Genomic DNA, 16,144 nt, shown 5'->3' with positions numbered 1-16,144 from the left:
TCAAACGCCGACCGCCAACAAAAGGAGAACCACATAAAATAGCCCCTGAACGGCACTTCTAAAGGAGAGAATAATGAAATAAAAAGACGCCATTCTACAACTTGACAATTGTCATGAATCACAAATTGTATGTCATTATGAGGATGATTTTAAATCAAGAAAAAAAAAAAAAAAATCACACCTGGCTGCCTAGTGTTTAGGTCATGTAGGCCGTGCTAATATTGCCGATATCCTCAATGCGAGATCTAAAATAGTAAGATGCTCGTCCGCGCCATCAATCAACCGTTTATCAAACTCAGAGAATACCATAACAATGCTGTTCTTGTGGATGTCCTCTATAGAATCGTCAAACACGATAATTTGATACAGCTGTTCTCATCGCGTTAATTCACAGGAGTCATATCAAAAGATGAGTATGACGAAGGGACGCGTGACATACCTGTGTTAGCATCTGCGAAGCACTCCATCCATCTGCCACAATATCAGTAACCACCTTCGAAACCTCTTCATACGGCAAACGGCCTTTCTTCGGCTGCAACGCCTTAACTAATCGATTGACAATATCGTCCGGCACAACTCCCGCAATTTCCTCAATAGTCCTCACAGTAATCACACCTTCGTCGCCAGCGTCAGTCATATCCTCATCCCCCCCTTCATCCTTACCCGGAGGTGGTTTCGATACAAGTCCAGACCCCACCAGCCTGGCCGCACTCTGCATGAAAGTAATAGCCCGCCGCAAATCCCCTTCACTACACCTTATCAATGTCTCAATACACCCATCAGCAAGCCTAAGTTTCTCCACCCTTGCAATCTCCTCCAACCTGCTCCCCGCAGCCGACCCATCCAGCGCCTTGAAGCGGAATTTACTACACCGGCTGGCCAACGGATCAATGATCCTTGTCACATAATTACACACGAGACAGAAGCGCGTGATGCGACTGTATCGTTCCATCGTACGTCTCAGGGCCGACTGCGCATCCTGCGTCATGCTATCTGCCTCGTCGAGAATGATGATCTTGAAGGGCGGGCAGGGGTATTTTTCGCAATAGGCGGTGTCTGAGACGGGCGGATGGGAGAGTTGCATTCGTGCGAAGTCCTTTATTTTCTCACGGACGATGCTAATGCCGCGTTCATCGGAGGCGTTGAGCTCTAGGATACGGGAGCGGTAGAGTTGTGGGCCAAAGAGGGATTTGGAGAGGGCGAGGATTGTGGAGGTTTTTCCGGTGCCGGGGGGTCCATAGAAGAGCATATGTGGTAGCTTTATTTGTGATGGTATTAGTGTAAATGTGATTCTAGTGGAATGTTATGGATATAAGTTGGTAAAGTAAATTGGTAGGTAGGTACATTTGAAGCTTGTAATGTGCGTTGAAGGACGGTGATTGTATGTTCCTGTGAAGCTACATCGTCGAGTGTTTTCGGCCGGCTAGGAATACCTGGATTAGCAATGCCACTTCATGACATGAAATCTGTGATAAATGTTATTGCCATACTATTTCTCAACCCATGGCTGCAATCTTGTATTATCCGCCTCTTTCTCTGAAGCTTTTGGTTTGGAATTGCCTATCCCCACAGCTGCTGCCCGAGCTTTGTTGCTGAAGAAATTTGACGACATGGGATTGATCACTCAAAGCTGGACTAAAGTCGCAATGATAGATCTGAAAGCAAAATCGGGGAATTAATTGGAAGGAGTTTCGGGAAATAAGTGTTTGTTTACGCGGTGTATCGATATCAGGAATCGGCAATAATTAATTTGCTGATTGAAGCTGCGGACTTAGTTAACGCGGGCAGACGCGTGGATCACGTGCTGACACGATTTCATTTCAGAGGATTTTATCCTAATTCTCTGCCCAACATCGCTGTGAAGATATCTATGTATTTTCAAATCAGATGGAAATATTCTGACGTATTAAGTTGGTGGCTTTGGTATAAACAAAGGCTGTTCATTTCCCACACATACCAGAAATGACACATTGTACAGGTGTATGTTTGTAAACATATAGATCTCATCACATCATAATTCCAACTATTATGTATCTATGTAGCTTCTTGAAGACGGAAACATAGCCAAAATCCCTACCTCACAACTCATCCTTCTTCCGATCTTCCGGGAACTTCTCCTCATGCATCCTCTTCTTTGGATTCCGGGGCATTGCTTCCTGCCTCCGCCTCTCTTCAGGGGATATATCATCCACATTAGTCCCCCTTTCAACATGATCACTTTCCTTCCCAACTATCTTTTCTATTTTCTCTAATACATCTTCATTGTCTGCCTGCGGAGTTTTCGTCTTCTGGCTATCCGCAGCTGATGTCACGGCACCATTTAGGGTAACTGTATGGACCATAGGTGATGATGCCACTGCAATAGTTGCCCCTGGAGTACGCAGCGATATCATTGTGGAGCCTTCCCCAACGCTGCCGCCTGAGGAGTATGAAGATGTAGATGTATTTGCCAATCCAATACCACCCAGGACCACGAAGGCTGTTCGGAACGTCAGTTTCAGAGGTATCCAGAGAATCCACCAGAGCGGACCGTATAGTATGCGCCGGAATACAAGCCAGATGATAGTTCCAACGAGTATATAAAATGACGTTTCCAGATACCATGTATCCGACTTCTGCGAACGAAGAAGTGAAGATACGAGTGAACGCGATGAGGCGAGAAGACTGTCGAGGCTACTGTATGATTCAGATAGCGAACGAAGTGCCGCGGTAGATTGCTCTAACGTAGACAAGGACCACACGTCAATAAAACGCTATATTTTACTCCCTTCCATTTCAAGCAACGGGGAAATACAAACCTAAAGTTTCCTGCGCAAACTGGCTTCGGGACAGCTCAGCTTGCATGAGTTGATGAGTCCGCCTCAGCGCAGATGTAACATCCTCCGAAGCACTGGCTACCAGATCGTCATGTGTAAAGCCGGGACGGCCCTTTCGCCGCACGCCTTCCCCACCCTCCCCTCCTCCAACTCCTGCAAACAACAATTGCCTTTCTTTCCGCCTAGCAACCTCTGCATTTCGTTTTGCCTGTAACTGCGCCTTGCGAAATTGTAAACGAGCACTATCGTTATCGTCAGTTCCGAACGCCCTACCTCCAGTAACAGATAGAACCCGCCACAATATATATAAAGGTACATCACTAACCTCTTCAAATCCTCCTCCAACTTTCCAATAACCACCACCATCCTCTCCTTTTTTGCTTCCTTCGCGCCTCCGCTTCCCCACCTCTTCGTACTACCCCATGCAGCTTCCAACTGCTCAAGCTCAACACGCAGCAGCTCCATCTGCTCCTCCATTTCTTTTAAGCGGAGGTGGATCTCCGCACCTAACTCGAGCCGCGCATCGTCGCCAGTTCCTGGTGTGGCGGGGAAGTTCTGGAGCCGCTGGATTAGTTGGATGGTTTGTTTGTGTGTTGTCGAGAGGGAGGTTATGCGAGATTGGAGGCCGGGGGAGGCCATGTTGCTGGTAGTGTGGCCCTAGCCCTGGCCCTAGCTGTGGTGAGAGGGCACGGCGGAGAACGGGATTTAATAATAATAATAATGAGGAAGTTGCAGTAAAACAAGGTTCAGGTGGATGTTCCGGTGCTGATATGGGGAATTAAGCAGACAACCGTTCGTCAAATGAATATAAATTAGCCACTCATCTGCTCAAACCGTACCCATGGATCTGTCCTGTTGCTTGTCGGGTTAAATAAAAAGAAGTTGAGGATGTTTATGCGTCGTTCATCCAAGATGATGGAGAAACAATGTTTGACAACAACACAAACACCACGGTCCATCCATCCTTAGTCTCGGCATTTCGACACCACCTAAAAAGTTGCAAGTCGCACTGCGCTGAACAGGAGAGAGCAGCAGAAAAGATACCTGATTCCTTCACACATCCTGTCTGCTCAAATCCTTACAGAAAACACTCGCCTTGTCTCTTGTCTCATATGTAATTAAGCTAATATCTCTATTAAAATTCCTCTGTATCCCCACAATCCATCCACCTTGCAACAGCTGATTCCAGATTAGGGACCTTCCATTCTTTTTCACCTCCGCAGTCAAGAAGCAAAAGCACTTGCAGACGCGGCATCGTACACCTCCCCATACATACCTCACCTCAATTACAAGAAGAAGATAGGGGGGTCCATATCCCGTATTCTACGATAGTTAGATTAGAAAGTACGCTCCTTCTAATCCACCTAATTCATCTCAAGCACGTAACTAACATCCCTCCCCGCAGCTACCAAAAAAAAAAAAAAAAAAAAAATGTCCATCCCCCTTCACACCATAACATCCCTCCGCACCACCTTCTCCCCCTTCAACCCCTTCTCCAAGCCCTGCCGCCTCTTCATCTCCCTCCTCCAAAACCCCTCAACGGCCAACCCCGCCTCGCCCTCACATATCAACATCGACATCACCCAGTTGCCGCGAGGGTCTAAGCAACTGCCTGAGATGACGGTGGGGTTTAAGGGTGGCAAGGAGTTGAGGTTGGAGGTTGGCAGGCTAAAGATGGGTTTTAAGGATGTTGTAGAGGAGGTAGGGAGGATTGGAAGGTTGTTGGCGAAGGAGGAGAGTTTGAAGGGTGAGGGGCAGCAGGGGAACACCGGGTCTTCGTGAGTGTGGGTGTCGGAAGGCGTTTTTGGTCTATGAAGGGATGTGTGGGTTGTAATTTGGTTATTTTAAGAATTTTCGGGAGTTTGGTGGCCAGATCGGATTAGGAGGGGACAAACTGAGATATGCAGAATGGGGAGACATGGTGAGAAAATGAGCGGAGCGTGGAGTGAGTGTCTTTTTTTGCGATTGAAACAGAAGGAAAAGAAAATTTTGTATAGAAGCCATCGGAGGCGATTTGAAATGGCATCGATGTATCAATATTGTCAGGTACATGTATATATATATCATCATAGATAACGGGATGATAATGGAATAGGACGACTGTGGTTGACACCTTTAATTATTTACTACCTAATTTCAGAATTCCCCATCCCAAAAATCGACGGTGAATTCTATAAAAACGAAGTAGTGCTGTAAGCATGCTATATAATTCTAACACTCCGGCACAGGATATGCTAATTTTCCAACCTCAACCCAGAATAATGTTTTTCCTCAAGCAACCCGCAACATCCCAAGAAACACCTCCCAAGAAGATCGAGTCCATTAACCAAGATGCAAAGACGACTAAGAGAAAAAAGGAAATTCACCGAAAAGAAGAACACCATGTTTTATATTTCTATCAACATCCACAGCGTGGTATTTACCTAGGCAGTTTTTATTCAAACCGAACCCGTTCCTCACAACAGTCGGTGCGACCTGGTTAACCAAAAATGCTCTCAAACACTCCGAACAGAGGCCACCGAAATGCCCAAAAACGAAAGCATCTAGTTGGCTATGTGCGTGTTTGTATGGATGGATGATGTTTTTTTGCTCCTTCCATGCTTCCACCAGAAACAAAAAGGAACAGAAGTTCCCTCTGCATTCTTTTTTAATCCAGGGAGCAAGGTAAAATTATAAGACGTTTGACTTAAAAAACCGGCGGGAACACGTGAACAAAACGCAAAAGAAAAGAGATTTAAACAGCAGCACCGGAGATGAAAAACCACTTATCGACACTCCCGTCGATGGGGGCAGGGGGAAGGTTTTGACCATCTGGAAGGTTGACTTGCTTGGAGTCAACCCAATCTGGGGATTGCTCGCTGGAGGTGTTTGCACTGGACATTATTTATTAGCATTGTTGGGGAGACTGCGTGTGGACGGCACTGATCCATTGTGATATAGTAATAGAGGATAGACATACAGAGAGATATCGCCGCGATTACTCTTGCCGCTCATTAGTTTCTCCCAAGCATCAGCGCACTCATGGACCACTTCCATGGCGTACCTGATAGAAAGTGTTAGCAAAATGTAAAGAAATCAAACGAGAAAAGAGAAGGAAAATGAAATACGCACTTCTTATTCTTACACTCTCCCGAAAAAGCGAACTGATTCTCTGGCTTTCCATCTGGAATCTTATAGATACGGAACCACTCGTTCGTCGCCCTCAGCAGACCGGGCAGATGACGCTCGACATCCTCAATGTCATTGAGCTTAGGTGCAAGCGGGTCATTGATGTCGATGACAATGATTTTCCAGTCCGTTTCTTCCTCGTCAAGCAGGGCCATGACGCCGAGGACTTTGACCTGCTTGACCTGGCCAGTGTATCCAACCAGCTCGCCGATTTCGCAGACGTCAAGCGGGTCATTGTCACCTTTTGCTTTGGTTTCTGGGTGAACAACGTTGGGGTCTTCCCAGGTCTGTAGATTGGGATTATCGGTTCAAGTATTTAGGGATTGTCATCTAGGTTATACAGAGAATGGGTAAAATACTCACGCGAGGGAAGGCTCCGTAGTTCCAGAGGTAGCCCTTGTGGGGGAAACAGTTGCGGACATAGCGTAGCTTGCCTTTCTTCACATCCTGCTTGATTGGGTTGAGGAATTCCTCCTTGGAGATCTATTAAGTGCAATAGGCAGAGGGGTAGTCGTCAGTCATTGTTATTTTGATTTTTGTTTTCCCAGATGTATATCTTCAACTTTAACGCCCCCCTTCCTCTCCACCCAAAAACAACAAGCAACGCCCCAACCACGAATGAAAAAATCAAACTCAATCCAGCCGCGCCAACCGAACTTCAAAAAAAAAAAAAAAAAATACAACACACAGCATACGCGCATACCTCTAACTTAGCATTTGTCCAGCGAGGGATCTCAACAACCATATTCAGGATGGTCTGCTGCTCATTGGCATAGAGCGGGATATCATGAAGGGGCGACACGGGCTGGCCATCCTTTTCGATATAGGCACGGAAATCGAGGGTTTGTGGCTGGCCGACCTTGCGGACGGTATATTCGGAGGGGGATTTCGCGTATGACATACTGCTGTCGGTGTTGTCGTTGGCAGCGGAGGCCGACGAGAAGTGTCTGGACAGGAGAGCGGCACGATTCACAGGCGAAGAATGGCGGTGGGAAGGTATTAATTGGGTATTATGGGGGGAGGAGGAGAGGAAAGAAGATGATGAAGAAAAAGAGGAAGAAGGAAATGAGGACGATGAATAAAAAAGTGAAGAATTAGATGCAGAGGAGGAAGAAGCGGAGGAAAGGGAAACGGAAGAAGGGGGGAAATGGGGAAAAGAGAGGGGGTTTGGGTTGCTTTTGGGGGGAGCCAGCTTAGTAGATGATGGCGGAACCAAACAAGATCGAGGACGACCGGCACCCACAAAGACAACAGCAGATTCTGCCTCTGATGATGCACACTGCACGCTCTGCAGGTTTCTAGTTGTGGATAATGGCCTCAGGCAGCGGGATCGGGCTACGGGAGAGATTAATTGGCTGAGTGAAAACGGTCGGAGCAGGACTGTTTGCGCCAGAACTGTGGACATGTGGCAAGGCGGCAAGAAGATTTCTTGGTTTGAATGGCTGTTGGGTGTTGGCGAGAGACTCGGGAAAAAAAAAAGGGGGATATTTGAAAGAGAGGGGAAGAGAAAACACAGTAATCTGGGTTTGGTTGACTCAGATTAAATTTTTCCGTTGGTTATATTATTCTTTATTTTTATTTTTATTTTTATTTTTATTTTTTTTTGGCTGGGTGGTACGGGCTTTTCGGGAACGGAGTTAAATACTTACTGGTGCTGGTTGCTCTAATTGCAGAGAGAGAGCCGTTCAATGATGCGCTGTGGGGAATTGTTCCGAGGGTGTTGAAGCTTGCCGGGAGAAAAACTATTGAGGGTCTAGGGTCTCATTTTTTTGTTTTATCTTATTTTATTTCTATATTTACTCCTTTGTTATTTAGACAGTGACCGAAGACTGCTGATATTGCTAGTTATTCAATGCTTCTTACTGCTACAGTTTGCCTTGCAACCAATAACTACAAAAATAGCTCTAAAAATAGCTCTCCGTTAGAGAAAATTGTGTAGTGCCTGGGATGAAAGCCCTGCAGCCGTTGATCGGGATTGACAATTACCCCCACTAGTTAATCCACTACAGAGTTACTTACTTGATTGTAAGGCCAGGTGTGCACTATTCTTATAACTATCTGGTGAGTTAATTTTAGTAAGGTGGAAATGTCGGGATAAAGGCTGGAACTTATCAATCAATTCTTACAGTGGCTCTCCAATTCGACATCAACACTGATGAGATTTCAATGGAAGATATTTCAAAAGCATTTCAAATATATTTCCCAGGTTTAGACAACTCAATGTATATCAGACATCAAATATCGAATTTTCAAACGCAGGGACGGTACCGGGACACGTCTACGAGATTTGGCAAGTCGGATCTCGCCAATTTGGGGTGAGAGAGAGCCACAATAACCAATGCTACCTGGATACTCTGTCATAAAGCCATTTGGATATCTTGACCCACTGGGATAAATCACCGTGCCATTAATATAATTGTGTTTTACACGTGGAATTTCGGATGCTCGATTAAATTTACTCCAGTCTTCCGGGGGAAGAAATAGAATGCCACGTGATAGATAATCTTATCACCACGTGATTAGGATACAAATTTGCCTTGTTTCGGCTCTCCCTCGCAACGTTTTCACTTTCGAAGTCTAACAACGGCAACATCTGATATCGAACAATCCTCCGCTTTCTTTTCCTCCTTTCTGGGATCAGCATAAAACACACTCTCTCCTACACCCTCACTGGAGCCTTCTCTTTCATATCCGCCGACAATGCCATGTTCAAAAAATTTCTACAACTAATCATGGGCTCAATCGCAAAAACACCACCTTCCCCTCCCTCCCCTGCCACCAGCCCCTCCTCCCCCCCCCGGGTCCCCATCCCCAAAAATGGCGTCGACTATCGCGGCAAAATTGTTCTCGCTCCCATGGTCCGCTCAGGCGAACTCCCTTCCCGCCTTCTCGCCCTCAAATACGGTGCCGATCTCGTCTGGGGCCCCGAAACAGTCGACAGAGCCCTAATCGGCTGCACCCGCCAAATAAATCCGCGCACCTCAATGATCGAATTCACTCGCCTCCCCTCCAACGGCGGCCGCCAAAACCAAACCAAACCAAACCAGCCCCTGCCCAAAGAATCCATAATCTACCGCCTCGACCCACACCGCGAACGCGGCAAATTAATCTTCCAAATCGGCACCGCCTCCCCCATCCTCGCTGTCGAAGCGGCCAAAATCATTGCTCCAGACGTTGCAGGCATAGACGTGAATGCAGGATGTCCCAAACCCTTCAGCACAAGCGGCGGCATGGGCGCCGCCCTCCTCCAAAAGCCCGACCTGCTCGTATCAATCCTTACCGCCCTCGTCACAGAAGTAGGTGCACCCCACCAAATCAGCATCTCAGTGAAGATCCGTCTACTCTCTGACCCGGAACGGACACGCGATCTCGTCACCCGCCTCTGCGCAACAGGCATAACGGGATTAACCGTCCACTGCCGCACGACACCTATGCGCCCGCGCGAGCGCGCCATCCGCGACCAATTACCCATGATTGCATCTATATGTCGGAATGCGGGGGTTGCAATTCTGATGAATGGCGATGTCGAATCGCGCGACCACGCGCTCAAGCTGATGAAGGAGTATGGTGTCGATGGCGCGATGATCGCGACGAGCGCGGAGGCCAATTCATCTTGTTTCCGCACGGGTGGTCAGGGCGGCTTGGTGCACTGGCGCGAGCTGGTGCGAGAGTATATGGATTTATGTCTGCAGTGTGAGAATAAATGGGGGAATACGAAGTATTTGCTCAACATGCTTATACCGGGCAAGGAGAAGATGTTTAATGCGGCGAAGATGTCGAAGTCGTATCAGGATTGTTGTCGGGTGCTTGGGTTTGAGGAGTTGGTTGAGAGGGCGAAGATTGTTGATGAGATTATTGGGAGGATACCGGGTGATGAGAAGGGGGAAGATGGTGCTGATGTCAGCAGCGGGAAGAGGAAAACTACGAATAGGATTCCCCCGGTAAAGAAAGCGATATTGACGAATGAGAGTGCCAAGGCGGCGGGAATTGGTGGCGGTGCTGGCAGCGTTGACTGTGCTGACCATGGTAGAATGGGGAGGAATAGAGGGGTTACGAAGTCGAGAAGCTCTCCTGTTGTGCTGGATGCAAATTTGAATACTCCCGATGCTGCTGTTGTCATGGATATGGCTGCTACCCACCCACCTACTGTGGAGAATGCTCCTGTTGCAAGTCCTCTGCATGGGTGATAAGAGTTGCTTTTACTTCGTTCGATACCCCCCTCTACCCCCTACCTAGGTACTTACTTACCCCTTACCCGCAGTGCCAGTTGCGTCATCTCTTGTTCTATTATCCAGCGACTTAGACTACCATATATGCATGCTATCGGCGTTTATTTTAGATGAGTGTCTTTTGTTTTGTTTTGGGTCTTCTGGTAAGCCCAGGTTCTTGATGCAGCTTACGGAGGAGAGTGTCCGCCCAGTGTGTGTCCAGACGGTGCGGGTAGGCCATTTATCAGCTCCAGGCATTGCGAAGTCACGTGACATGCAAATATCTTAATATCTTTTTCTTTTTGTTTTAAGACTTCGTGAGGGAGGAGAAAGGAAATCCTGGAGACAACAAACCTTCGAAGGACTCGAAGTCGCTCCCGATTATTGAAACCCATCTACTTTTTGATCAAAAAGAAGTTAAAACGACTCGCCAAATTGCCACGAGTTCACGTGACTTTACTCGCCTTAAGGGTATTCAATACCTGGCCCTCAACTCCCAGCAGCTGTATTCGTCGTCTCCATAAATTCATGAAACCATGGATAGTGCAATACAGGATCGAAGTATTCACCTTAAGATCATGTGAATTCGTGGCAATTTGGCGTTTGGTTTTATACACATCCTCTGTTTCAAAACACTAAACATATTTCAGTACTTAATAAACCGAGTTAACTAAGGCACGGAAGAAAATATCCTCCCATTTTCCACCCTCCACTTTTTTTAATTCTCTTCATTTCTTGATTCACATAGACCATGCATCATTACAAACTCATCCCCATGTTCATATCGATTTTACCAAATTTGTTTGTTATTCATATCTACCTAACTTCAACATAGGCATTTTCCATATATGTTCGTCCCATCATCCAACGCATCTCGTGCATACTATCATGCATATACATATCACCAACCATCAACAATTTACAAAACAGACGAAAGAGAGCAAGGGAACAACTTAATAAGTACACCTCCTTCCTTGTCCATGTGGGTCATCGCACCGGCCATTAAACGGTTTCGTGCTTGAGACAAAGCGCTGGGAGAGTGTCTGCATCTCAGCCGAAGAGGGAGGATCCTTAGGAGGCAGCCCATTCGTGCTGAGCGCATAGGTAGCAACAACATACGCAGTCGCTTGCGTGTTCATCAACCACGCCTTCTTACTGAGGTTGTCCACAGTATCGCCAACACCATGATAGTTGGGATCATAAGCTTCACCAGCAGTACCTCCAAACCACTCTGCCTCCTGCTCAGATTTGATGCCTTCAGCACCCGTGAAGACACCTCCAGCGGGGATGCCAACGGAGATAAACGCGTCGTAATCGGATCGTCCGTCAAACTCAGATGGGACATGATTTTCCTCGCGATCCTCGTAGAATTTTTGCAGGAGTTTCTCGATCTCTGCGCTGCCGGCGGGGCCGGTGAGATTGAAGCTGGATCCGTCGCCATCGTAGATCTTCGTGGCATAGTTGGGTGAGGCGGTCATGTCCATGTTCAGGTACAGACGGATTTTCTCACGCTCCTCTGCGGAGAGGCTGTCAACGTAGTATTGAGAGCCGAGGAGACCGTATTCTTCTGCGGTCCAGAAGAGGAACCGGACGGCGTTGGGGACCTTGAATTTTGTGAGTGCTTTGGCGACGGCGAGATTGCCGACGATGCCTGAGCCGTCGTCGTTGATGCCTGGGCCTGGAGGTTGGATTTGGTCAGAGTAATCTTTAATGGTGTTTCTTTGTGCTTGTGGGTGGGGATGAAAATGTCCAGGTATGTACGACATGTTCTTACCAGCTTCAACTGAGTCTGAGTGACCTCCAACAGCAATGACGTTGTTTTTATTCCCCTGTTTTGATGTCGCAATGATATTGAACCTACGTGCATACGAAACGTTAATTTAACCACTCAATGGTTATTATTACCTTTAACATCTAGAGTACTTACGTCGTGCGGTTCTGGAACTCCGATTTAGTGAACAGCTTGGCGGTCAGCTTCTCGGATACCACTCTGGTAGCCAGGTCGTCTCCGAGTTCCTTGGAAAGCCCGACAGTTGGGGGATAGGGGCCAGCAGGGTTGACCGGGTCACCCAAGGTTCCTGAAAGGGGGCCAGGGATGTTGTTGTAAATGAGAGCGCCGACAGCTTTAGCTGCGCCAGCGTGGGCAGCCTTGAGACCGAAGGGACATGTGCCACGGACAATGAGAGCGATTTTGCCGGCTACCCCAGCTGGGAAATCCTCCTGCAATTTTATATGCGTTGGTTCTGAAATAACGTTTTACTTGCTAAAATTAATATCGGAATGTCACTTACGAGCGCACATCCAAGGTTATTTACCAGGACAATATCCTGCTCCGTATTCCCTGACGGACTGTATGTCATCGGAGAAGCTTCCTTCGACTCTCCATTGACTGTCAAGGTAGCTTCGGATCGGGACCACAAGTGAACCTGTTTCTGCTTGACCACATCATAGTACCGAGATTCCTCAAGCTCCTGGACGAGCCAGTCGACAGTGGCATTGTGGGCTTTGCTTCCGAAGACACGGTTCCGCTCAGGAGTTGCGTATGCGATGGATTGGAGTTTTCGCGCTCCTCTCATGAGCTCTTCTAGTTCAATGCCCCTCACTAATGCTTTCTATATTCGAAACAGGGGGACGTTAGCATTTAACCCCTTGCAATGCACATACGACGCATAACGTCGCCTTGTCACCTACTGTCGAAAGCTTAGCGTTGCCGACGCCGGGACCACCACGGCCTCCAGCGATTTCTTGGTCACGGACTTTTTTGACAGCAGGAACCCCTGCGCAAACCAGATTGCCTCCCAGGGCAGCCCCGAGGACAAGTAGTTGGACCTTCATTTTGTGCAAGGCCAGCGGATTGAATCTCCAGCTTGCGCTTGAGAGTTTCAATATAGAAGGAGAAGAAAACAAAGGGGGGGGGGAGAAAGAGAGAGAGAAAGAGAGAGAAAAAGAGAGAGAAAAAGAGAGAGAAATCTCAAAACACCAACCCTTTCTGTCCAACCAGAAGAAGGAACGGGGGGGAAAGAGGGAAAGGGCGATATTCCGAGAGTTTTATATATGTTTTGGTGTTTCGCAACAGTCGGGATGCGGGGACAGCCGCAGTCCGTGACGCTCTGGATACAACCAAAAGCTCTGCATCGTTGATGGTGCCTGATCTGGTGAGAGAGTGAGATATGCCTCCACTCGCTCTATCATACGATAACCCATCCCTTGCACGGCATTAGCACCAGAAACCAAGGGCAGCTGGTAGTGTAGATGTACTGGACATAAACCATCTGGGTAATTAGGTATGGTTCATGTGATTTTTTTAAGCGGGCTTCAGGGAAATCAATTGCATGATTTTCCGGGAGATGATATGATATCATGGGAACTAGAGGTGGAGATGACCCAGTATTGCGCATGACCGGGACCAAAATGGAGGGCTGGTTCCTGTTGTAACGCGATTCCCGAGAAAAATTTGAGATAACGTGTAATGAAAATCATTTTAACCTTGACACCCAGGTCGCTACCACATTGACGATCCTTGGCTGCGGTCTGGGGAAACCGGGTCCAGCGTCAGATGCCACGAGTGGATATCAGGTTAGGTATAATAACGATATGCAGCCAGCGGCTAAAAGCAGCAGAAGCCCAGCATCGGACGTCCCCTGTTGAAGGATTCACTTTCCAATCGCAGAGGCGAGTCTGGGCATTGTGTACAGAGTCACTCCAGGAAACGCTGTTCCGTCGGCAGCAGAAGTCTTCCATAACCATGCCCTCGCAACCTTTGGAACAAAGGCCCAAAAACAAGTTCAATTGCGCTTCATCCTGCCAAGCCACGACGTTCCATCGGCTCAGCAGCCTCGGCTTCAACAGTCAGACGATCGACAGCACTTGGTTCCGGGAACTTCGCTGGGAAGCACAAACCGAATCTAAAAGGAGGATGAAGGCGCGAAACTTACAACAAGAAAAAGAAATAACGGCTGGGATGCCATGCGGGATTGGCGTGAGCCATCAGCTGTTTGCAGATCATAATCGTCACATTTGATATAAGCAAAGTCCTGGTAATTCCAGTGGTTAATCATGTCTACAAGTGAACCGCTGAGTCCTGGATCGGGACGAATTCTTTCTGAAGGGAGATATAGTCTGTTCGTTCCTCTATTTCCCCTCTTTTTGTCTCCACCGGCGGTAGAGAGTCGGCATTGGGTTAGACAGCGTATTCCTAGTGCGACGGAACAAGATATCATTGCAGGATTCCATCCCTGACCTTATCCAGTTATCCTATCCCTATCCGTCCCCTTATTATGGTGCACAAGCATATTTTTCTGCCGTCTGAAGCCGGGAGCCCGGCAAGGGACAAACACATTGCTTCTTCCTAGGTTGTTACACTAGCCAACACTGAAGCAAACTGATAGAATACGTTTAGCGAGGCACCGATATCCTCAGCATTGTCATCGATGTGATTCCGATAATACCAAGCGGAAGGGCAAGGGAAGATAAAGAGAAAAAGGGAAGGGAAGGAAACAAGAGACCAGTGGCGAGTGATCGTTGTTCAATTCATCTAGAAGTGGTGCAATGTAACGATATCAAAATTAAAAAGGCCTGTCAGGCCCGCCAGCACAGTCTGACGGGTTGTTTAGGTGTCTGAGCTATTTGTTCCAGCGTTTGATCCACTCCAGTGTCCTGTATTTAGGTTGAATATCAGGACAGCCCCAAGGTTTAAACTCGGCATAGATCTGCATTTGATGATTGATGGGAGATAAAAAGTGTACCCTATGCGCCCCGCAAAAAGGATCATTATGGAGCCGTTGGTTTTGGCTGAAGGATGTAAAAACGAAAATAGTTAGATTGGATTGCGGATCTTCTGCCACTTTTGCCTATTTGTTTCTTTTCATTTCTTCCACTGCATATACGGTGTTGCATCATCTAACTAACTAGGTACACAGCAGAACACGGCACACTGCAGTCTAGACTTCAAAATGTAGACATACTTGGTAAGTGAAATAAAAAAACATGAATGAAATGTGCAGAAGCGGCCCCACCCGCAATTATTTGGAGAGGAAAATCGCAGTTATGCGACCGCTAGCTATCCGAATTCTTATCTCCACTGTATACACCGTCTGCAATCTCTTTCAATTCCTTTTTTTCTCCTTTTGTCCATACTTCACTTTTACAGAACACTTTATTAGTTACCTAGGAAGTATAAGAGGCAAAAGCACGACGAGAGGGAATAAGAAGAATTGTGGGAGTTATCCCTATGTCCAAATCTATGCTCACTTGACATCACCTAATTTTATTCGACAAAAGCACAAATATCAAATAGACAAGTCTAATCCGATGCAATCTCCACTAGGGGAGCATAAAATAAAGCCAGTAAATGGAATACAATACTCTGCAATGGCAATGTCCGAAGAGTGACAATCATTAACACCAAATACGAAGAGAGTAAACGGGAACTCGATAAACACTATGCGTCAAAAAAGCGGGAGAGGTGGGAAATTGGGATGGAATCAAATCTAAATCTTTCAACGATCTTTGATATCGGAGAATGGTCTTGAGTTTTCCATTTCTCTTCTTTTTCCTCTTGTTTCCTTTTCTTTTCAAATAGTCAATGGGGGTATTTTCGGGACTTGAAAAGTAATTCGGTAAAAACCCAGGGGTATATGACAGGGATAATAAAGTAGGAAAGGTCCAGAGGTAATAGTTGGCCGGCAAGGGTGTGGGAGTGACCTAAGAGACGATGAAACAACTTCCAGCCAAAACCTGGAGTAGAGGTGGAATAACGAATCGCTCGTTTTCCTGGCGGGGCACCGCACAAGCATGGATATCGACAGAACAGAACAAAGACACCCACAACGCCGTGACACGAGGAATGAGGATCCAACAGACCCATCCGAAATTGCGACAAATCCGACAAACTTATCAAGATCCTTCTAGCTCTGCAATCTCATTCCCATCCCCCTTGCTCTTCTTCTCATC

At 47.1% G+C, this 16,144-nt stretch overlaps 7 protein-coding genes across 7 annotated transcripts; 3 read left to right on the top strand and 4 right to left on the bottom strand.

Moving 5' to 3' along the window:
• Positions 1 to 201: 201 nt before the first annotated feature.
• On the bottom strand, positions 202 to 1,612 carry PAAG_00660 (replication factor C subunit 2; the record flags this gene model as incomplete). The annotated part of the gene is made up of 4 exons (XM_015844099.1): positions 202 to 369; positions 440 to 1,258; positions 1,345 to 1,423; positions 1,491 to 1,612. 4 exons carry the CDS (start codon positions 1,610 to 1,612, stop codon positions 202 to 204), a joined length of 1,188 nt encoding a protein of 395 aa, XP_015700880.1.
• Positions 1,613 to 2,078: 466 nt separating this feature from the next.
• Positions 2,079 to 3,455, bottom strand: PAAG_00659 (hypothetical protein; the record flags this gene model as incomplete). Its single annotated transcript, XM_002796754.2, has 3 exons — positions 2,079 to 2,719; positions 2,799 to 3,058; positions 3,142 to 3,455. The coding sequence occupies 3 exons, from the start codon at positions 3,453 to 3,455 to the stop codon at positions 2,079 to 2,081; spliced, it is 1,215 nt and encodes a 404-aa protein (XP_002796800.1).
• A 792-nt stretch (positions 3,456 to 4,247) lies between these two features.
• On the top strand, positions 4,248 to 4,598 carry PAAG_00658 (hypothetical protein; the record flags this gene model as incomplete). The annotated part of the gene is made up of 1 exon (XM_002796753.1): positions 4,248 to 4,598. One exon carries the CDS (start codon positions 4,248 to 4,250, stop codon positions 4,596 to 4,598), a length of 351 nt encoding a protein of 116 aa, XP_002796799.1.
• A 952-nt stretch (positions 4,599 to 5,550) lies between these two features.
• Positions 5,551 to 7,389, bottom strand: PAAG_00657 (inorganic pyrophosphatase; the record flags this gene model as incomplete). Its single annotated transcript, XM_002796752.2, has 5 exons — positions 5,551 to 5,689; positions 5,776 to 5,859; positions 5,928 to 6,271; positions 6,348 to 6,467; positions 6,688 to 7,389. 5 exons carry the CDS (start codon positions 7,387 to 7,389, stop codon positions 5,551 to 5,553), a joined length of 1,389 nt encoding a protein of 462 aa, XP_002796798.2.
• A 1,327-nt stretch (positions 7,390 to 8,716) lies between these two features.
• Positions 8,717 to 10,171, top strand: PAAG_00656 (hypothetical protein; the record flags this gene model as incomplete). The annotated part of the gene is made up of 1 exon (XM_015844098.1): positions 8,717 to 10,171. The coding sequence occupies one exon, from the start codon at positions 8,717 to 8,719 to the stop codon at positions 10,169 to 10,171; it is 1,455 nt and encodes a 484-aa protein (XP_015700879.1).
• Positions 10,172 to 11,145: 974 nt separating this feature from the next.
• PAAG_00655 (aminopeptidase) lies at positions 11,146 to 13,027 on the bottom strand (the record flags this gene model as incomplete). The annotated part of the gene is made up of 5 exons (XM_015844097.1): positions 11,146 to 11,870; positions 11,967 to 12,049; positions 12,120 to 12,412; positions 12,484 to 12,804; positions 12,884 to 13,027. The coding sequence occupies 5 exons, from the start codon at positions 13,025 to 13,027 to the stop codon at positions 11,146 to 11,148; spliced, it is 1,566 nt and encodes a 521-aa protein (XP_015700878.1).
• Positions 13,028 to 13,552: 525 nt separating this feature from the next.
• PAAG_00654 (hypothetical protein) lies at positions 13,553 to 14,101 on the top strand (the record flags this gene model as incomplete). Its single annotated transcript, XM_002796749.2, has 3 exons — positions 13,553 to 13,579; positions 13,691 to 13,773; positions 13,843 to 14,101. The coding sequence occupies 3 exons, from the start codon at positions 13,553 to 13,555 to the stop codon at positions 14,099 to 14,101; spliced, it is 369 nt and encodes a 122-aa protein (XP_002796795.2).
• Between the last annotated feature and the right edge of the window lie 2,043 nt (positions 14,102 to 16,144).

Source organism: Paracoccidioides lutzii (assembly GCF_000150705.2).
Source record: "Paracoccidioides lutzii Pb01 unplaced genomic scaffold supercont2.2, whole genome shotgun sequence".
In the NCBI taxonomy this organism is placed as follows: domain Eukaryota; kingdom Fungi; phylum Ascomycota; class Eurotiomycetes; order Onygenales; family Ajellomycetaceae; genus Paracoccidioides; species Paracoccidioides lutzii.
Note: the sequence above shows the minus strand (reverse complement) of the source record. Positions and strands in the feature narration are given on the sequence as shown.